Consider the following 22,895-nt stretch of genomic DNA (forward strand, 5'->3'; position numbering starts at 1 on the left):
AATTATTAAAAAAAATATTTCGTCTAATAGGAATGTGGGCCTTTGAAAAACCTATTCATTGTACTAGGTTTCAACTTAATTAGTCACTCAAGTATTATAAAATACAGCTGGAGTTACAGAAATAATTTCCTACCTACACTGATGGTATATTTAAACTCAAAAAAAAAAAAAAAGCAAAGCATACAAAGTACAAACAAAAGTAAATTTATTTACAAAAATTACAATTACAAACTGTACAAACTGAGACAATTTCCCATTCCTCCAACAGAAGCCAAGAGCCTTTACTGTCAAATAAGAGTTTGTGTCATTTTTAAATGACACACAAAAATATGATCCCTATTTAGTTATCCACTGCCAGTTTAAAAATGCTTTTCTAAATAATTCCAGGAAGCCTATGAGTGAAATGTACATGGATCATTTCCCTCAACTCTATTTCCTTTGTGCTTTATTGTATTCGCTAAATGTTTGATAATATGTTGTACTACCTTTGAAATCAGAAAAAAGATACATTGTCTAAAACTCATACATCAAAAAATAGTTGTATAAGCATATTACTTAAACACAGAGCTTAACCACCAGAAATTAAAAGTGGTTAAAAGTGACTTCTGGGAACTCCAAGAAGAGGAAGGTGACAAATCCAGCACAACTGGAACAGAACAGGGTAAACAGCACTTAGCAACTGCTTTTTCTTTTCAACAGTAAATTTTGACTATTCCCTTAAATATCTGCCTAGGGGCTTAACACTAAAACTATAATCTTTAGCTTCAAAACGAAAAGTTCATTTTGACTTTTAATGGCTGCACAAGTTCTACCAAAGCCAGTGTTTACCTGGCTATTCTTTGCCATCTGTAGTTTATCCTACCCTGCTACTGTTAAAGAAACAGAATTTGACAGTATTCAATTCTGTATATTGTCTTTTACAGTTTTTTAATCAGACTCACTACTACTGCTTGAGGAGTCCGTTGACATAATCTCTACATCGTCTTCATTTTCTTTATTATGTCCAGGAGGTTCCAACAAAAAGTCACTACTATGATTTGGTGGTAACATATTCATTGACATGTCATTTGACTGCCATGGATACTGAGGAGCAAGGACATCTGGAAGAAAAAAGGAAGCATAGATAAGAACAGCTCTATTTGTAATTAATCTAGTACTAACTTTTTCCTTTATACAAACAATTTGAAGTATATATATTTTTTAATGTTACTTTTTTCTTTTCTTTTTTTGAGACAGGGTCTCATTCTGTCACCTAGGCTTGAGTGAAATGGCACGAACACAGCTCACTGTATCCCTGACCTAGGCTCAAGAAGTCCTCCTGCCTCAGCCTCCTGAGTAGCTGGGCTACAGGTACGTGCCACCATGCTTGGCTACTTTTTGAAGTTTTTGGAGCGATAAGGTCTCACTATGTTACCCAGGCTGGTCTCCAACTCCTGGGCTCAAGCTATCCTCCTACCTCAGCCTCCCAAAGTGTTGGGATTACAGGCATAAGCTATTGTGCCAATTTTTTTAAGAGTAGGAAAAAAATACACATTTGGCCAAATTAGTAAAAATCAAATTTATCAAGAAAAAGTATCATATTTTAGCAATTGGGAACTTTTTTTTAATCATACTACTCTGTAAGAAACTATTCAAATAGTCAGTTGACATAATTTCTTTTGTAAGACATTTACAATTACAAATGTTTCCTATATCTGTGTATCCATTATATGTATATATAATACATAATTGTGTATACTAGGTTACATACATTATTCTACATATTATAAACAGGTAATAGGTACTTCACTTAGTATTATTATACTAGGTTTGAATGATTTCTTAATAGAGGAACTGCTATTGTAAATGACTCTCATCAAAGAGAGGCTGATTTGCAATGTATGCATATAAAGTATCTTATAAAAAAGTGCCCAAGTCACATTAAAAGTCTGTATTTCTGAAGCAAAGGAACAGAGCACGTAAACAGGTATAGTTCAAGACTCAAAGAAAGAAGGCAGATTTTTAAAGGGTCAAAAGAAAGAGTTACGGTGTTAACTAGAAAGGCATGCCAGTTAGCTTCAAATCTACCCTTCTCTCTAGCCCCTGAAACCATTTCTCCTTTGCCAGCTGCCACAATTAAGTTTTGTCAGTAGAGGGCACAGGTGAGACTCCACAGGCAAATAAGCTTGACTTCTTGGATCGGGTGTTTTTTTCCTTTACTGCTGTGATGCCTGGTTGGTGTGCAGGACATGAAGTGGTATTCACCACAGCAACTTTCAGTGGCGTCCCTAAAGGTGGTTTCCTAGCAGGTTTCACCACAATCCCAAAGGGCAGCTTCCCAGCAAGTCTCCCTGGAACCCCAGTGGGTAAGTTCCTGCTTGCCAGCTCTGGCCTCTGATGCCTCATCTAACTTCTCTGCCATAGAGTGGGCCACAACTACACTACACCCTCTCCAATGACAGCACCATGATTTGAATATAGGCCTTGAGATGGGGCTGGGGAGGACCATTTCTAGGTCTGTCCCTTCCTTGGTCCAAAATGTAGCAGTGACTCCCCACACCTGTTTTTCCTGTACTTTCAAAAAATGAGAAATATGAGGTGATATCCAAAGATATCACAGTGGGTTCCCCAGTTTGTATTTTAGGTAGCTAACAAAAATGATGCATACAAAACATTATTAATGACATAGGGACTGCCTTATGATGTAACATTAAGCAAATAATGTACAGGGAAAAAAGAAAACAAGCTAAATATTTAAAGTGACTGCCTCAGAAAGGGCTGTTTTTTTTTTCCTTTTTTAAATGCCTTTTTCTACTTCCCAAATGTTCTACCACATCAAAACAAAAGTCACCTACAAACTACAAAAGATGAGGAATAATATAAAATAAACATACATAAAAACAGCACAAACCTATGAAAAACTTGAGGAAAACTGAAGCTCAGAATGAACTGGGTCTCACAGAAATACTATTTTATAAAGTTTTAAAAGTTTATAAAAAGCTATTGTTATTCTGTTAACACACAGGAGTGTGTTCACTTTATTCTGTAAATTATCTTACTCTGTTTACATAGCATGTTTCACAATTATAAAAAAGCTATGTTTAGAGCAATAATTTAAAAAGAGAAGCCAAATACCTGAGGAAGACAGTGTAATATTTACAAATAAGAGACAGGTAGCTTGCTCAAATTTCATACCTCCCTCGAGGAGAATCTTTAGAGAGCAGAATAAACTGGCAAATAATCTAGCTACTACAGTGAACTGGGTCTGAGAGCTGAGTACACTGGCTCACACCTGCAATTCCAGCACTTTGGGAGGCTGAGGCGGGCGATCACTTGGAGTCAGGAGTTTGAGACTAGCCTGGCCAATAGGCCGAAACCCCGTCTCCACGAAAAATACAAAAATTAGCCAGATGTGGTGGCACGAGCCTGTAATCCCAGCTACTGAGATGGATGAGGCACGAGAATCACTGGAACCCAGGAGCCAAGACTGCACCAATGCACTCCAGTCTAGGCGAAACAGGGAAACTCCGTCTCAAATTAAAAAAAAAAAAAAAAAAAATTGCTGGGCACCAGTGGTGGCTCACACCTGTAATCCCACCACTTTGGGAGGCCGAGGTGGGCAGATCACCTGAGGTCAGGAGTTTGAGACCAGCCTGACTGAAGAAAAAAATTAAATAATAACAATAATAGTAATCGGTAGCAGTTGTTACATAAGGTAACTTTTGCTGTGTTGTGTGCTGTTTAATACCTCTTCCCCAGCTCTGCTTAAGACATTAACTGTCTCTCTGTAAACCATTTAACCTTATCTATCCTCCCCACATTCTTAGCAAAGTTCCCAGGCATCTCAGCGTTCCTATTCTTCTTGCAGATCAGCTGCAAGGTCACAGGCAGATAAACCTGAAGAATGCAAAATGTGTTTCTCAAAATGTTATTTTTCAAATGTAAAATACATCACAAGACATGCCCAGGTTAATTAACAGTTCTTTGTTTTTAGTTGTGTAAAACCGCTTCCTACTTCATCATCCTGCATCACAAAGGCACATAAAAGGCACCCATTTTCTTTGTGCTGTGCTCAGTTTTCAAATGCAAATCCACTGAGCCGGTGCACCTAAATAAAATCCTCCTGTTTCACCCATTGGTCTCGCCAGTCTCCTAATATCTGCAACATGACCAACACAGAGAAACGAGACCAGACTGGCCAGTATGATAGAACCCCATCTCTACTAAAAATACAAAATTAGACGGGCGTGGTGGCACATGCCTGTAATCCCAGCTACTTGGGAGGCTGAGGCAGGAGAATCGCTTGAACCCAGGAGGTGAAGGTTGTGGTGAGCCAACATCGCACCATTGCACTCCAGTCTAGGCAACAGGAGCAGAACTCCGTCTCAAAAAAAAAAATTAATTATGTCGAGAATCTCAAACTTGCTTTACAGCCAGATATCCCATCCTTGTCATCCTGGAAAACCTGGATCTGTTTGCAAACACTCTTCAGCTTAACATTACCTGGCAATCTTCCTGCTGCAAGTGCATCCCCTGGTAAATGGCCATTCACACCATTAGTGGAAGGATTGTTCATTTGACCCAGTAAACCACTTCTCATCTCTAAATCAGTTGGGTAAGGTCTCCGGGGGTCCCCTAAAACAATAAAGACCACATTTAATTCAATCATATTTTTAAAAATAAGCATTAATATGTTCTTTGAAATACTAATTTCCTTGGTTCACAGTGAAAAATTCAGGCCACATTTTCAATTTTGAAATATAAAAGTCATCCGGCCAGGTGTGGTGGCTCATGCCTATAATCCCAGCACTTTGGGAGGCCAGGGGGGTCAGATTACCTGATGTCAGGAGTTCAAGACCAGCCTAGCCAACATGGTGAAACCCCATCTCTACTAAAAATACAAAAATTAGCGAGGAGTGGTGGTGCACACCTGTAATCCCAGCCACTCGGGAGGCTGAGGCAGGAGAATCGCCTGAACCTGGGAGGCAGAGGTTGCAGTGAGCTGAGATCACACCACTGCACTTCAGCCTGGGCAACAGAGCGAGACTCCATCTCAAAAAAAGAGGAATATAAAAGTCATCTTATAAATTGTTATTAAGAATATAGTACTACTTCTTAAAATACATGCATTTTAATTTCTTTTCTAAATCTTCCCAAGAATATCCTATTTTCTATACTTTAAAAAAAATGAAAAGTCATTTTTTATAGACATTCCTGATAACAACTTAAGAAAATTAGAATGATCTCAATTATTCAAATTTAAATTTATTTTCTAGCAAAAAAATGACAATGATATATGCTGTAAGGGAGAAAAAAAATCATGACACTTATATGACAGAAAGGACTGGAATGTTTATTGGAAGGACTGTCTAAATTTAAACCTTTTTAAAAAAAAATTCATCTTTTTTTTCCCCCATACCACCTTGTTCAAGATAAAACCTTTTTCTAACCAACCTCTTTAATCTTGTCATTCAGAAACTAATTCCTATAAGTGGTGAAATAGCAGGAGCAGGTATCGTTCATTCCAAACATGAAAGCACACTAAATAGTAGTTTGGAGTTGACAAAAACATGACCAGATTTGGACCGACTTTTTGGGCATGTCCACCAACTGCAGATTACTCATCCCCAAAATTACAGTCACCCTTAGTGGATGGTAACACAGCACCTTCAGGAGTTACTGGAGATAACTATCAATATTTCCCCTTCCTCCAGGAAGGCTGCTACTTTATGTCTCCTATTTTATGTTTCATCCACTGTCAATATAGTTGCAGCTTAATACTCTCTTTGCCGTCTCATTATCCCAGCTCTTTCCAAGCCTGTGCGTTCAGTGTAGGGTGCACAGCACTTTGTCTTTAGCATCTAAGAGAATTGGAATTGACTTTCTCAGCTGGAACCTTTGTGGAAATCCCAATGATTCTAAAAAGTTGGCTCCTGGCCAGCCCTGATATAATGGTATATAAATCCAAAGCTTTAGAAGCATCACATTATCTTGTACTTTGAAAAAATTATCAATTTATTATTTCAAAAGAGGAAAGAAATGCAGTCCCTAGCAACAATGGCTTTGTAGGAAACCAAATTTATAAAACCCATGGCCTGTATCATTACTTACAAACCATTAAAAATGTGAAAATATGTAGCAGAAAATATGTAGCAGAGGTTTCAAAGGATAAATACATTCTATATTAAATCTATTTCCGTACACAGTCACCTAAGAATTCTCAAAACCACATATATCTAGTATAAAAGAGAAGCATGTTTACCTGGAACCCAGGTTAGTGGGGCACATACAGCATTACTTGCACTGATCCTATGTGCATACTTAATTATTTCTTCAGAGGAGATAGCACCTGAAAGAGTTAAGAGGATAGTATAACCTGTAGTCTAACAAACATACAAGTTTAGAAGTATGTCTATCAGTTACACATCATACTTAATTTTAAATTATCTGAAAATAAAATCTCACTCACCTGACTTCCTTAACAATACCTACATATTTAGTATAAACTTAAATCTCCAAAAACAAGATACGAATCCAGAAACATCAGCTGACATAAACAAGTCTGGGAGATTAGCATGATAGCACTCAATAATCTCAATTATTAACTACTGTTAAATACTATTACTCTTCTGAAAGCAACAGTGAGCACAAATAAAAGAGAAAACAGCGTTTCACTTCTCAATGACATCCAAGCTATGAAATCAGAGCAGACAGTTCCCAACACTGTTTGATTAATATGCCCTGAGGCTCTTAAACAGACCTGAGTAGAAAGATGTCTACAATGTCTTCATTAGGTAAAAAAAAAAAAAAACTAAACTGCTAAATAATATGTATGGTATTACCTGACTGTTTAAAATATATGTACATATGTGTATTTGTATTTTTACTACATACATACACACAGATCTAGAAGAAAAATCTAGAAGGACATATACCAAACATTAATAGTAGTTACCACTGAGAAGTGAGAACCACACACTTTTTATTTTACAAATTTTAGATACTATTTCAAAGTAACAAAGTATATGTGTGTAAAATTTTTGAAGATTAAAAACAAAATCAAACTATCATCTAGAATTCAATAGCCAGCCTCAGTCATCTCTCCTAGAGATTTGTTTCTTGCTACAGAAGCCTAACTTAACTCTTAAGAGAATATTAGCTATTTTTCACATGTAACAATCGAAACATGGGCTCCCAAAAAAGAGGAAAGTTAGACAATAAATCTGAGATGACTAAATGTAAAACCATATCTACAAGTCATTAAAGGCAAGTAACCAAACTTTTAATTACAATTCTGACCTTTAGTATGACTAACTAACAGGCCAAGTAAGATCCGTAACAGGAGCCTTTGACAGAGGGACAGTAGCGCAGGAAGGCTTGTGGGTCTCTGCACCACTAAATGTGCTTGCATGCCAAGGTTGTAACTGGCTCTGACTTCATGATGTCTCAGTCCCAGCTCAGTTGTCCAATGGATGTCCTTTCACTCTCTGCCCTAGCCTTCAAGGTCTGGTACAAATCCCACTTACAGCCCATACTTCTCTTCCCCTCTCCCACCAATTTTATAAACTCACTGTTTTTACTGCACATTCCGGCCCACAGCGAAAAAACTGCCTTGTATTAACTGCTTTTTATAATCTGAAAAAGGATGTCATACTTCTACCTCCCTCACAACACCTACCACAACATGAGAACATAACACACTGTACAAGAAAAATTTATTCAATCTTTTCAACAGCAGCAAATGATTATCAGTAATATCCTCTCGTATTGGTTTCTTGAAAAAACTTAACTTTTCAGGTAATTCCATCTTCCCATAATACTAACCTTTTCTTGCTTTTTCTATTGACTTGAGTTTCTCCTTTGCTTGGTAAACAGCTGTTGCCTAATTGAAACAACATTTAAAAAAATGTGTTTTATTCTTAACTATATCAAACATCGTTTTTGGCTTAATTTGCAAAATGATTTACCCCATAAGAACAGTCTTCAAAACTTGGAAATCCCCACAATTTATTTGTAATGTTCTATAATATCACTTGACATTATTTATTTCAGTCATATATAATGAAAGAACTATTAATTTATGAACTAGTCTCCCATTCACAAATTAGATGTAGAAACAAAATATAAATTATTTTTCTTCATGTCTTCGTAAACATACAGAAGACATCAGACCATGCACGACCCCAAAAGCATCCTATTCTTGCAACTAGTTCAAGAATAAAACACCTTTTTTTCCCCTAGTTTGGAAGATACAACCTTGGATTCAAATTATTATTTATTTATATGTCACCTCAATATTTAATGACTTTATCACAAAAACACCCCCTCTAACTCCCCAGGTACATACACTAAAGGACAAAATGAAGTTAACCTAGTGTATGCATATCCTCGACTATGACACAATGGTTAAGAGTATGGAGTCAGGCCAGGCACAATGGCTCACACCTGTAATCCCAGCAGTTTGGGAGACCGAGGTAGGCGGATCATTTGAGGTCAGGAGCTCAAGACCAGCCTGACCAAATGGTAAAAACCTATCTCTACTAAACATACAAAAAAAAATTAGCCAGGTGTGGTGGCACACACCTGTACTCTCAACTACTCAGGAGGCTGAGGCAGAAGAATTGCTTGAACCCAGAAGGCAGAGGTTGCAGTGAGCCAAGATTGTGCCATTGCACTCCAGCCTGGGCAACAGAGCAAGACTCTGTCTCAGAAAAAAAAAAAAAAAAAAAAAAAAAAAGAGTATGGTGTCAGAGAGATCAAGGTTTAAATTCAATCTACGTTTTAGTCTTCATGGGCAAGTTAGTTATTAAAGTCTTGGTTTCTTCCTCTAAATAACAACACTGACTTTACATAAACCGTTATGAAGATGGAAGTAAGGTATATAAAATGCAAGGCACAGGGCCTGGTGCCTAAGTGATCAATCAATGTTCATTACAATTTAAATCATGAAATTCAGTTTTATGATCCTGTGTTCACTGTCTTTAATTCTTTCTTTATAACACAAAATTGGAAAATCAAACAAAGTAGATACTACTCTATGAAAAATGCTTAAGTTTCAATAAACAGTAACTGAAAGTCTGTTATTATCCTTCACTACAATAAGCTAAAAATGAATACACCAGAGACTCAAAGGAAACAGACCAAACTATGAATAGTGGCATTCTTTAAGCACTGAACTAAAGGCAATTGTTTCCCCTCCTCTTTCCATTATTCTATACTTTCTGAATTTCTTTTGATGAGCAAGTATTACTTTCATAAGGAAAAACATTTTAATATATCTATTATTAAATGTATAAATATATATATATTTTGAGACAGAGTCTCACTCTGTCACCCAGACTGGAGTGTAGTGGCACAGTCCTGGTTCATTGCAACCTCCGCCTCCCAGGTTCAAGAGATTATCCTGTCTCAGCCTCCTGAGTAGCTGGAATTATAGGCATGAGCCACCATGCCCAGCTAATTATTTTGTATTTTTAGTAGAGATGGATTTCACCATGTTGGCCAAGCTAGTCTCTAACTCCTGACCTCAGGTGATCTGCCCACCTTGGCCTCCCAAAGTGCTAGGATTACAGGCATGAGCCACTGTGCTTGGCTGATTTTAATGTATTTTTAAAAACTATTTACTAGTGAGTTGTTTTCTTAGTGGGGGTGATTAATTTACCCTGAACTGTGCAGGCTTCTAGTTACTAGAGCTCATTTTGACACATTTGTTAAGAGATTCATCCGCGGTAAGGATGCCAGCAATGTCTGGTTGACCTGAGAATCAAGCTCAGCTATTTCTGCAAAACCACCATATTATATTAGTTAGCATTTAGTTAAGTAACTGGACAAATAATAGCAAATAAATTGCCTCTTTGAAATAGTAGCCAAAACAACAAAGGAAAAACTAGTATCCTTGACACAGGTCCAAATTCTACCTAGATGAGGATGAAAGACTAAATTAATGTAAATTTTAGTCATTTTATAAAATGTGTATATATTTTTACTGATTTCAAAATATATAAAAAATGAAAATTTTCCCTGATTTTTATCCTAAGGATCAAAGACCAAAAAAAAAAGAGAGATTTAGATTACTGATAATTAAAACTTAAACCAAGATAAAAGTAAAACTTTCCATTTCTGTAATTCAAAACTATAAAATCCTAAGTCTAGTTTTCTGCTCTTCAAAATACTGATAACAGATTTTTCAGAAATCGATTAAATAGTACCGTGTTTCACCTTAAGAATCAACCTCTGGGCCAGGCGCGGTGGCTCACGCCTGTAATCCCAGCACTTTGGGAGGCCGAGGCGGGTGGATCACGAGGTCAAGAGATCGAGACCATTCTGGTCAACATGGTGAAACCCCGTCTCTACTAAAAATACAAAAAATTAGCTGGGCATGGTGGCACATGCCTGTAATCCCAGCTACTTAGGAGGCTGAGGCAGGAGAATTGCCTGAACCCAGGAGGCGGAGGTTATGGTGAGCCAAGATTGCGCCATTGCACTCCAGCCTGGGTAACAAGAGTGAAACTCCGACTCAAAAAAAAAAAAAGAATCAACCTCTGTCAACTTACCAGTATTTGTTCTGCTTCCTTTAGCTGTTTTTGTAGTTGCTGAATATCACTGTCTCTCTTCTCTACTTCTTTTTCCAAAACTTGCATTTCATGATGAATTTTTCCCTGATTAACTGCCAATTTCATTAGTTCTTGAAATTCCCCATCTCGGTGAATTAACAATTCCAGGACCTGTCAGATAACAGTCAATTAAATCAGACAACAGAATACTGAAAGGCTGCATTCTAATGAAACAAAGAATCCATACCTGAATTGGGTAGACTATAAAATTTCAACACTTTCAAAATATTATTCCTCATTCTTGTTAAGAATAAAAATAGCCTACCTATGATTATTTTGGGAAACATTAATATCAAACTTCTCTACTTTTTCAGCTGTTCATACGAAATAAAATAAAACTAGTCTTTCAGAACTAGAAATATGCCAGCATGATCAGGTTTACTGATTTCCTAGGAAAGATAAAATTTAAAAGTTTAATCTCATGGCCAGGCACGGTGACTCCTGCCTGTAATCCCAGTACTCTGGGAGGCTGAAGCAGGTGGATCACTTGAGGTCAGGAGTTTGAGACTAGCCTGGCCAATAATGATGAAACCCCATCTCTACTAAAAATACAAAAATTAGTTGGGTGTGGTGGCAGGGCACCAATAATCCCAGAATCGAATGAACCTGGGAGGTAGAGGTTGCAGTGAGCCAAGATCACGCCACTGAACTCCAGCCTGGGTAACAGAGTGAGACTCTATCTTAAAAAAAAAAAAAAGGTTTATCCTTAAAAATACAATATAGGCCAGGTAGGCCAGGTGTGGTGGCTCACACCTATAATCCCAGTACTTTGGGAGGCCGAGGCAGGCAAATCACCTGAGGCTGATAGTTTGAGACCAGCCTGACCAACATGAGAAACCCCATCTCTACTAAAAATACAAAATTAGCCAGGCATGCTCGCACATGCCTGTAATCTCAGCTACTCAGGAGGCTGAGGAAGGAGAATCGCTTGAACCCAGGAGTCAGAGGTTGTAGTGAGCTGAGATCGCGCCATTGCACCCGAGCCTAGGAAACAAGAGTGAAACTCCATCTCTACAACAAAACAAAACAAAAAAACAATATAATGAAGATTATCCCAAAATTTGGCACTTGAGATGATTTTTGGTGGCACCAAGAACTTAAAAAACGTTTAGTTACACATTTGTGCTAATACATACTATAATAAATTTAACTGAGACATTGAAACTGTGATTTTATGCACAGTACTGCTTATGATGAAGATGATCTTAAAAATACAGTTATTTCAAAAAACAGTAAATAAATAGGTGGTATGCAGATATGGCAAAAAACCATGAAGGCTAAAACACATAAAATAGAAAATCTGGCAGTTCATTTCTCTAGTCCTCCATTTGCGAACTGCGTGACATAGGGAAAGTTACCAGCCTCTCTGAGCCTGTGTTCTCATTAGGAAAAGGAATATAATAATATTACATAAAGCTATTGTGAGGACTCATTATATAATGCATTTTAAGTACATACATGAAAAGTTCAACAAAAGCTAGTTATTACAATCACCATCCCAGTACAGAATTAAGATGCAAGTCTAGCCTAAATACCCTTACTTTACTGTACTAAGTAGAGAATAATACTTCAGAAAGAAAATAGCTATCGAAATTCAGAATCAAAACTCTTTAAAAACATTTGTTAAAGACTAAAAAATATGCCTCTTCAAGTTCCTTTTTACATGAAGTTCCTCTCATTTTTATAGGAATTCTCCTAATACAACAAAGACTGAGTTGCAAACTGCCAAATATTAAGAGTATTTTAGATAACAACAGAAAGTTTCTTCTGTAAAAAGTATATTGTATTTGTTTAATAGACCTCTAATCTTCATTCCTCCCACATCATAGGAGAAGAAAGCTAGGTTTCCATTTCTATAATAAAAGCTATATTATTAAAGCAAGTAGTACACATTAGTTCCATGACGACTTTAAAAAAGTTTATATAGTTTGAACTAATTTGTTTACTACCCAAGAGTAAAAAAGATTCTCTTCAGATCTTATTGTTCAATAGGGAAAAATTACTCAACTAAAGTCAGAAGACTTAGGTTCTGGTTCCACTCACCATCAACCTCTAGTTCATCTGTCCACCCTGGAGCTCAGTCTCACAGGAGGTTGAACTGAACATCGTTAAGATCCTAATTCTAAAATTCTACATAAGATTATAAATATCCAAATAAAATGGTGGCTAGAAAATTTTCAGATGGGCACATCCCTCTCTAATATTAATAGTTTCAATCAAAATTACATAGGAATCCACAGTACTAAGTACAAGATACAATTCACAAAATTGCTACTCTTTAAAAAGTGTAAGAAAGGTCAGTGCTGATTATAGGTCTTAATTATCACCTTCTGAATAATCTGTGTGCCTGGTTCATAGCAAGCATTTAATAAGTGTCTATGAAATAAAGTCAAGCTTTATATTTTCTTTCTTGCACATTTTGTATAAATTCCTATTTAATCCCACAGGTATTAATAGAGTACCCGAGAGACCAGTAGTCTTCTATTAACAAATTTATCTCTAGCCTCTTTCTTTTTTTAAAAAAACAAAACAAAAACCTTACTACCCCTAAGGTTAGCTGTTTTTCCTAGCTTGTGGCCTCATCTGGATACCCTCTTCCCTTTTTGAGGCTCCCTGACACTTTTCTATTGAGTCCATCAGATTTCCCTGCCCTCAAAACATGTCATAAGATAGAACATAATGATGCAGATAAAAGATGTACTACTGTCTCTTCTTCTACTTTTCATCATTTTTAGAAAGGTTAATCCTCTCCATTCATTTTCTCTTAAACAGTTTTTTGGCAAGCTATGGTGGCTCATGCCTGTAGTCCCAGCACTTCGGCAGGCATAGGTAGGGAAGATTGCTTGAGGGCAGGAGTTTGAGACTAGCCTGGGCAACACAATGAGACTCTGTCTCTACCAAAAAAAAAAAAAAAAAAAAACTTTTTAGCAGATGTGGTACTGCATGTCTATAGTCCCAGATACTGGTGAGGATAAGTGGAGACAGCTTGAGTGCAGCAGGTTGAGGCTGCAGTGAGCAGTCATCATGCCACTGCAACCTAGCCTAGGCTACAGAGTGAGAACTTGTCTCAAAATAATAATAATAATTGTGCCAAAAACGTAATATAAAATTTATCCTCTTACCTCTAAAAAATTTCTGAATCAGGGAAAAAAAGTCTGTTCATCGTAGAAAATTAGAAAGCACAGAAAAGTGAGAAAATAAAAACTGCCTGTACTTTCACACCTATAAAGCAATGTCTACTAAGAGTTGTATGCTCTTTTATTTCCATTCATGTTCAAGTTGCATTAGGGAACTAGGGAACTACACTTACAATACAGGGTAAGTTTATGAGTATTAACTTTTGATTCTAGATACTGTTGTAATCACCATATAACAAACCTTTCTTGGTTAATTCAAAAGACAAAAATAAATAAATGTGTAAGTGTAACTAGAATTATAAGAGAAAATAATAATACATTGCTAAATGGGTAGGCAACTATTCTTCTTGAGCACACTGTTACCTTACGTAAATAATGCAAAGAAAATATCAATTTTAAAGTTTCAATTAATAACTTAAAAGGATTCAATCTTCCTGTTCTCAAACAAAGTAAATATAAATAGAAAACTTGTAGAAATCAAGTTTTTTTGGGGGGAGGGCGGGGGACGGAGTCTTGCTCTGTCACCCAGGCTGGAGTGCAATGGCACGATCTCGGTTCATTTGCAACCTCTGCCTCCCAGGTTCAAGCGATTCTCCTGCCTTGGCCTCCTGAATAGCTGGGATTACAAGTGTCCACACCATGCCTGGCTAATTTTTGTATTTTTAGTAGAGACAGGGTTTCACCATATTGGTCAGGCTTGTCTTGAACTCCTGACCTCAGGCGATCGACCCGCCTTGGCCTCCCAAAATGCTGGGATTATAGGCATGAGCCACTGCGCCCAGCTACTTATTATTTTTTAATTAAAAAACAAAGAGAAATTAATTAATTTAAAAAGAAGCCACTTACCTGGTTTTCTTCTCCAGTCTGTAACAACTTCTGGTTTCTTGAAATTGCCAGCATTTCTATAAGTTCCCTAAAAGAAAAACCAACAACAACAAAAAGCCTTTCATGGCATGCTGAATACCAAGGGCTGCTCCCTACAGTCCGCTATGACTGTGAACTTCAGCTCACCAAGACTCTGTTGTGCTGGTTACCTAACTTATTTATAAAAGTTCTACTCAATACTATCATTATATAAATAGCTATTACCTAAATACCAATGAAATATGATTGTGAATAGAAAGAGTTCTTTCTATAAAAACCTAAGCCTAATGCTTGGAAAGACTCAATAGAGGCTTGCAAAGGACAGCTATAAAGAAAGGACCAGGGAAAAGTCATAAAAACTCAGAAAGAGTCTGCCCTAAGACTGCTTGATGAAAGGCTAAGTTCTCATTTTGATTTGATCTAGAAATCAAACTAGAAATTGTAGACAATGCATTATGAGTGATTTATACAAGAAAAACTCCTACATCGGGGTCTACAGGCCAAATCCAGCACATCTGCAGTTTTTGTAAATAACATTTTCCTAAGACAGTCTGCTCATTATACATACTGTCTATGGCAGTTTTCCCAATACAAAGGCAGAGTTGAGTTGTTACAGCAGAGACTATATGGCCCGTAAACCCAAAGGTATTTATTATCTGACCTTTGCAGAAAAAGTTTTCTGACTCCTGTCTTACATAACATGATTAGTGAATGAATATATGTTATATATTTTAAGGTAAAATAAAACAATTAAGGGATGCATGGATCATTTTTTAATGATTCTCCACTTTATTTGAATTTTTTAAAATATATTTTATTGCGTTTTAGGTTTTGGGGTACATGTGAAGAACATGCAAGACTGTTGCATAGGTACATACACAGCAATGTGGTTTGCTGCCTTCCTCCCCATCACCTATATCTGGCATTTCTCCCCATGTTATCCCTCCCCAACTCCCCACGCCCTGAATTTTTAAAATTAAACATCTATCAGCTAAGAGGGATTTTTACACATAATAAAATGACATCCTTTTAGAATGCTCACTTAATAAATATGCCAGTTTCCCTATATGAAAATTAGTATCTGATCAGGAAAATAAGATTGGGAAACATGTATAGCAGGTAATGTTTATATATTAGTTTCAAACTTATTGATAGATGAGACTTTTGAGAAATTATGCAGGAGGGGCAGCTTCACAACTAGCTACATGACACTGCTCTGATCAGACCTAGTGTTTGTACTTTCTCACTGGCTACCAGGCTATTTTTACCTTCAAATTTTCACCTTCCTTCCAGCTAGCCTCATACCATTTTTCTGGAGCATGTCACAACTGGACCCAACCCTTCTTCCCACTACTACTTTCCCATACCATTATTTATGAATTAATCAATGAATGAAAAAAAGTAGATATAAGAATGCAAAGTCTTCATTCAGTAATTCATCAAATATTTATTGTGTGCCAGGCACTTTCTAGATACTTAAGGTATCAAAGTGAACAATGGCACTTACATTCTAACATAGGAGACAAGAATAACTAAGAGAAGAAATAAAACTTAAGTAATAAGGGTTGGGAAGGAAATAAAGCAGTGTTTTATTAGAGACTACTAAGGGAGTAGGCTGGCTACTTAAATAGGGTGGTCAGAGAAGATAAGGGCAGAGCTTTGATATAAGACACGGATTAAATGAGAAAAGTCAGCCACGACATCTGGGAGGAAAGAGCATGGCAGAAGACACAGATAGTTCAGTGGCCCAAAGATGGATCTGAGGAGATGTAGCCAGGGCAGAGTACACTGGGGAGATGGATGCAAAGTGAGGATGTAGCAGCCAGGTAGCCAGGGGTGGGATTATGTATGGCCTTGCAGTTAAGGTAAAGATTAGTGTTTCATTCTAAACGCAATGAGAAGCCACTCGATCATTTTAAACAGGGAAATGGCATGATCTGATTTATACATTTAAACAACTATTGAGCTATTTGGTAAACAGACTGTAAGAGGGCCAGAACAGGAAGCTAGGTGGTTTTTGTAGTGTTCCAGGCAAAAAAAAAAAACATACTGGTTTTGACTAGGTCCTAGCCTCCGGGACTTAGTAATGGTGATGGGAGAAACATGGACAGATTTCAGATATCTTTTGGAGGTAGAGCTAACAGGACTGGCTGATGGATTTAATCAACAGTGTATGAAAACAGCACGTTATGTCAACCTTTTCGTGTATGCCACAAGTGAGACATAGAGAGTTGAGAACCTCTGGTCTAAGTAAAAGCTGGTTTCAGGTGGAGTAGGGGTGGTGCTCACTGGAGTGGGGCTATGGCAGGAGATGTGGGATAAGCCTTTCTCTGTTCTTGCAAATCTGGGAGTATGAGTCCACAGAAAGCTTTACAAGGCTTGCTTTAGGGACAGGAGTACAGGGGAAGTAGAAGTCTCTAAGACTTAGTCATGTTCTTTAACAGTTCAGGACAAAATGGAAACCTCTGTCCTCCCCAATTGTGAAAAAAAGGCCAAAGAAAGCCCACCCGCTCTCTGTCTGGTTAAAGATGTGGAAATTAGAGCCCTGTCCTGCTACAAAGAAGGTGCATTCCTGGCATACCACATTAGAATCCAGCCCCATTTCCCCACAGAAATAAAATTTCCATAGGGGTTAGAGCCTACATTATTAGTGGCAATACACTTTTCAGGTAATCAGAATTAATAGGCTGGTGTGGAAATCTCAAGACTCCTATCAAAATGATTCTGTGGGACAATGAGTTCTGAGTTACAAACAGGTTAAGAGAAACCGTTTAGCGGCCGGGCTCGGTGGCTCACACCTGTAATCCCAGCACTCTGAGAGGTCGAGGTGAGTGGATCACGAGGTCAGGAGTTCAAGACCAGCGTGGCCAAGATAGTGAAACCTCATTAGCCAGGTACAGTGACAGGTGTCTGTAATCCCAGCTATTCAGGAGGCTGAGGCAGGAGAATCTCTTGAACCTGGAAGGCAAGGGTTGCAGTGAGCCAAGATCATGCCAGTACACTCCAGCCTGGGCGACAGAGTGAGACTCCATCTCAAAATAAATAAATAAAAGAAAATAAAAGAAAAGAAAAAAGAAAAACGTTTAACTACAACTTGTGTTTCAACTATTTAAATTCCTCCAAAGACTACCTCCTCTGATTACATTTTACAAAGTAATAAATATTCTGAAAGGCTATATAATCAGGTTAACAGTTTTTAAAAAAAAAAACAGGGAGGGATAACATGGGGAGAGATGCTAGATATAGGTGATGGGGAGGAAGGCAGCAAACCACATTGCCATGTATGTACCTATGCAACAATCTTGCATGTTCTTCACATGTACCCCAAAACCTAAAACGCAATAAAATATATATATTAAAAAAACAAAAACAAAAAAACCCTAAGTTACAAATCCACTGTTTTTTAAAGATGCTCAACCTAAAAATATGTAAGGTACATTTGTGAATTTTCTTATTTTCATAAATGCAATCCAGACACAAATTCCGTTCAGAAACTGACAAACTTCACAGATCACAGAATCAGTACACGTAACTATGTCTGAGTGAGCACATGGGACTTTTCTGGAAGTCAGTCACATCAGAGCAGTTTCATTCTGTGAAGAAGTTCCAACGATCCACCCACCTTGGCCTCCCAAAGTGGTGGGATTACAGGTGTTGAGCCACCACACCCGGCCCTAATACAGTTTATTTTAAACAGTGGATTAAACACATAAGCCATTTAATTTCTGATGTCTATGTGTTTTAGGGTTCTCTTCCATCATTAAATATCATGCTGACCTGGTAACTTGGTAGTAATGTTGTGGCAAAGACTAAATTTAACAGCACAGATAAAGTGCTGATTATAAGTAGATCAGGTATATTTTAAAATACAATAGATAAGATTCATTCTAAAGCTATCAAAGAATGTTGGCTAAAGAAAAGGTGACATCTGAGCTGGATTCTGAAGGATAAATGAATCATTCACCAAATTGAGGGTAGACTGGGATTTGCACTGAAGATGTGTAAGTCTGGCTAAGAAATTTGAACTTTACCTCATTGGACAACGCAAACCTACCAACGAGATAGGTTTTATATCATTTTTCTGCAGTAAAGTGATATAACATGCCTTTTAAAACTGGTCTCGGCCAATATAAAAGGATAAACTGCAGAAGCATGAGGCAATTAAAACTGGGAGGCTGCATTTAAGAAGTAGTTATTAACAGCGGGGTAGATACGAGACGGCAAATCTGAGCAACTTTTAGGAGGTAGAACCAAGATAATTTACTATTTAAGCCAACGTGAGGGAGTCAAGGAAGGCTTCAACTTGAGATACTTATCATGAAAAGTAACAGAATATTAAGAGTGACATCTAATTTCATCTCCTACCTCTGCCACACAACCATCCCAAACAATTTGCAACTCCACCAAGCCAGGCTTTTGCACATGCCGTTCCATCTACCTGCTGCCTACTGAGTCTGCGAGCTCATGCTTCCCAAGCAGCCCTTTCTTCAGGGTGCCTATTCTGACAACAACCAGGAAGTGTCCAGCCCTTGTGCTCCAGTGCAGCGCAGCCCTCTAATAAAAACAGGCCTCGCGACAGTTTACAAATCTGTCTGTCTTTCTTGACAGCTGGCATCCAGCCTACCCTTCACCACCGTCTCCCCAGTGGCTGGCACCCAAGGGGCGTTCCATAAATGTTAAGTGGCCGGCCGTGGACGAAGGGGGCTCAGACCGCGCGATTTCTTAATTTCCAAGATTACTATCATTTCTAAAATTCCCTCTACCGGGAAAAACCGCCGCCCAAAGTGCCAGAGGGCTGCGGACCCCACATCCATGACCATCGTGCACCCGAAACTCCTGCGCTGGCCCTTCCCGCCAAGCGCAGAGAACTAGCACAAATGAAGGGCCGGCCGGGGTCAGTCCCCCGGCCCAGCTCCAGCCCAACTCTCAGGCTCGAGGCATTACCTAGACAGGACTTCCAAATCCTCAAGCGCAGACAACAGCCGCTCTCGTGTGCTGTTACCACTTGCCACTCCCAAGCCGCCTCCCAGCCGCTCCTTCTCCTTCTCACTACTCGAAGACGCAGCCATACTCCCTACAGGCCTGCCGCCGGCGCACGCGCAGTGCGCGCTGACGCAGGGGCGTGGCGGGGAGGCAGGCTCGGAAGGCGGAAGAGTCACCCAGTCAAGGAACTAAAGCCCTGGCGAGAGCGCCCCCTGTGCGCCTGGAGGCGCACTGAGTACACCGGCGCCATCTGCTGGGCCAGCGAGGGCTTTCGGGTCCAAACCTTGGGAGCGACCGCTAAACCGAGAACAAGCGGTCGAGAGCACAGTCTGATTCTCCTGGGCATAATGCTTTTTTTCTTTTCTATCCTTTCCTTCTTTCCTTCCCTACCTTCCTTCCTTCTTTCCCTCCTTCCTTCTTCCTTTCTTTTCTCTCTCTCTCCTCTGTCTCCCCCCGCCTTCTCTCTCTCTCTCTTTCCTTATTTCTTCTTTTTTTTTTTTGACGGATTTCACTGTTGCCCAGACAGGAGTGCATCATTGCAATTTCGACTCGCCACAGTCTCCGCCTCTCGGGTTCAAGTGCTTCTCCTGCCTCAGCCTAACAAACAGTTGGGATTACAGGCACACGCCACATGTCCAGCTAATTTTTGTATTTTTAGTACAGATAGGGTTTCGCCATGTTGGCCAGACTGGTCTCGAACTCCTGACTTCAAGTGATCCGCCCACCTCGGCCTCCCAAAATGCTGGGATTATAGGCGTGAGTCACCGCGCCTGGCCTTGGGCCTAATGTTTTTCAAGCAGGGATGAGAAGCTTTTGTGAAGTGGTTTTTAAACCTTTGAGGGAATTACATACTGGTCTACGTCTTATATTAGTTTCCTCGTGAGATGGGCTGGGGTCTCCTCAGACAGTGTTAACCTCTCTTTTGCCTCAATTTCCATACTGCTGTTCCTGCAGGCTGTAGCAAGCACCCTAGGACAGAACCATAATCCAATTTTCCCCCATTTAAAAAAAGTGTGGTAAAACATACACAACATAATATTCACCACCTTAACCATTTTTAAGTGGATAGTTCAGTGGCATTAAATACATTCATGCTGTTGAGCAACCAGCCATCTCCAAAACCTTTCATGTTGTAATACAAACTCTGTACTCACTAAATGCTAACTCTCTATCCCTTCTTTCCCCAGGCTCTGGCAGCCACCATTCTACTTTCTGTCTCTGTAAGTTTGGCTACTCTAGGTACCTCATATGAATAGAATCGTACAGTATTTGTCTTTTTGTATCTGGCTTATGTCACTTAGCATAATGTCCTCCAGGTTCATCCATGACATAGCCTGTGCTGGAATCTCTTTCCTTTTTAAGACTGAACAATATTCCATTGTATGTATATGCCACCTTTTGTCTATCCATTCATCTGACGATGGACAGTTGAGTTGCTGCCACGTTTCTATAATCCATCTTTATAGCCATAAGTCTTCCAACAAAATGTTTTGCTCATTACTCAGGATAATTATTGAACTGAAGGAATCAATACAGTACATAAGCGGTAGTTAATTAAAATAGTTTAAATCATTGACATAGCACACATTCCAAACCAGAACTGGTTGTCAAAGGCAAAAATACACCTTAGCCTACTGTTCCTGGGGATAATAATGTAGTAAAGATCGCTCTCTACCAGAAAAAAACCAAAGTTACAAGCCTATTGAGAATGAGGACTCCATATTGCTATTAAAAGACAGTCTGGGGCTGCCTCCCTTTCATGAGGCAGTAGTACCTGTGGTCCTTTCACTTCAGGGTCTCCTCCTCTACTCTGTCTTTTTGGAGGTGCTAAGCCTGACTCCTCCTGGACACCCAGAGTTGATAACTCTTTCAGAGACTCAAGTTAAATAAATTCACTCATAGCAACTGCTGCATAATCTAGAATGCTGATTTACTCATGATGAAACGTAATAGTGTTAAACGTATTTTTTTCCCATAGACAAACCTACATGAGAAGCCATGTTATCACAGGATGTTGCTTGTTAAACTTGGATCAGAACAAACAAGGATAGATTAAAAATAAATGATGTAATCATGAGGCTTTGTATCTCCACAAGTATAGGGATATTTGCGTTCAAGAGAATGGAGTATTTGTGTTCATAGTTCGGGGTACTTTCTCCCTTAGACAGTGCAAGAGATCCTTCTCACCTTTTGTTTTCTGATCGTTCCCTGCATCTGCTGTTGGCTAACCCTTTTTTGTTAACGCAGTCAATTCTCAGGCAGTGAGTTAAAGTAGACTGAAGCTTTGTTCATTACACTTACATTCTAAGCATGCCTCCCAGTACCCTAGTCAATCATTTCTTATGTTTAGTTTCTAGGGTGCCAAACTTCTGTGGTGTGTGTTAGTTTTGTTTACTGAACTCTCACAGGGTCATATTGGGCCATGACTTGGTAGGGGGAGAGAGAACATTATGTTAGTGTAAACATAAAAACTCTAGGATTCTAATCAGTTAAAAATGACCAATTATAGTCCTACTTTTCAGACATTGAGAATCAGTGTATGGAGCATATATGTGTATTGTGAACACCTGACCTCCTCAGAGTTATTGCAAATTCATATACATATTAAATAGTTTCTATAGACTGATAAGTAATAACATATTGCACAGATATACTGTCTTGCAAATTGTACAAATCCAGGTGTGATAAATATAAATTATTTTATATAGTATTACTGAACTCATGGTAATTTGGAGTGTTAAGTACACATTTTCTCAAGCTGTAGATTCAGAAAGAACACTACTTTCTTGTGAAATTTTGTTTATTTAACATGCTAGGCACTGCTCTAAGCACTTAAAAAATTTTAACTTGTTTAATTTTCCTAACACTCTTATGAGGTAAGTACTGTTACTATCTCTATGTTACAGATAGAAAAGACAGTCTGGGGCTGCCTCCCTTTCATGAGGCAGTAGTACCTGTGGTCCTTTCACTTCAGGGTCTCCTCCTCTACTCTGTCTTTTTGGAGGTGCTAAGCCTGACTCCTCCTGGGCACCCAGAGTTGACAAGTCTTTCAGAGACTCAAGCTAAATAAATTCACTCATAGCAACTGCTGCGTAATCTAGAATGCTGATTTACTCATGATGAAACGTAATAGTGCTAAACATATTTGGCACTGAGGGGCAGAAACTGAGGGGCAGAGACATTACTATACATGCTGGGGTCATATAGTAAATGGAAAAGTCTGGCTCAAGGGTCTGTGCTCTTTACAACTGGTCATCACAGCTTTCTGTAAAGAAAGAAGCATTTTCATGTACTAAAAGGACTGGGAACCTCTGACCTA

General features: G+C 38.6%; 1 protein-coding gene across 2 annotated transcripts; it reads right to left on the reverse strand.

The window, feature by feature from the left end:
- Window positions 1-183: 183 nt before the first annotated feature.
- MED4 (mediator complex subunit 4) lies at window positions 184-19,675 on the reverse strand. 2 transcript variants are annotated; one of them, XM_064373558.1, is made up of 8 exons: window positions 19,538-19,623; window positions 17,392-17,551; window positions 14,576-14,642; window positions 10,533-10,703; window positions 7,804-7,861; window positions 6,242-6,328; window positions 4,483-4,614; window positions 184-1,100 (listed from the first exon to the last, which is right to left on the reverse strand). In XM_064373558.1, exons 3-8 carry the CDS (start codon window positions 14,627-14,629, stop codon window positions 928-930), a joined length of 675 nt encoding a protein of 224 aa, XP_064229628.1. In that variant the 5' UTR covers window positions 14,630-14,642; window positions 17,392-17,551; window positions 19,538-19,623; the 3' UTR covers window positions 184-927. The 2 variants fall into 2 exon arrangements, with proteins under 2 accessions (XP_064229628.1, XP_012320577.1); XM_012465154.2 differs by lacking the exon at window positions 17,392-17,551 and having other exon boundaries at window positions 19,538-19,675.
- Between the last annotated feature and the right edge of the window lie 3,220 nt (window positions 19,676-22,895).

This window comes from Aotus nancymaae, unplaced genomic scaffold (genome assembly GCF_030222135.1).
Source record: "Aotus nancymaae isolate 86718 unplaced genomic scaffold, 86718_ANA_hifiasm-v0.15.2.pri h1tg000009l, whole genome shotgun sequence".
Taxonomy (NCBI): Eukaryota; Metazoa; Chordata; class Mammalia; order Primates; family Aotidae; genus Aotus; species Aotus nancymaae.

Coding starts and splice junctions, on each gene's coding strand:
- MED4 (XM_012465154.2), bottom strand. CDS start 19,662: ATGGCTGCGTCTTCGAGTAGTGAGAAGGAGAAGGAGCGGCTGGGAGGC. Junction 7,862..10,532: donor AGGAAGCAGAACAAATACTG/GTAAGTTGACAG, acceptor TGTTTCAATTAG/GCAACAGCTGTTTACCAAGC. Junction 1,101..4,482: donor TGCAGCAGGAAGATTGCCAG/GTAATGTTAAGC, acceptor TTTTTCTTCCAG/ATGTCCTTGCTCCTCAGTAT.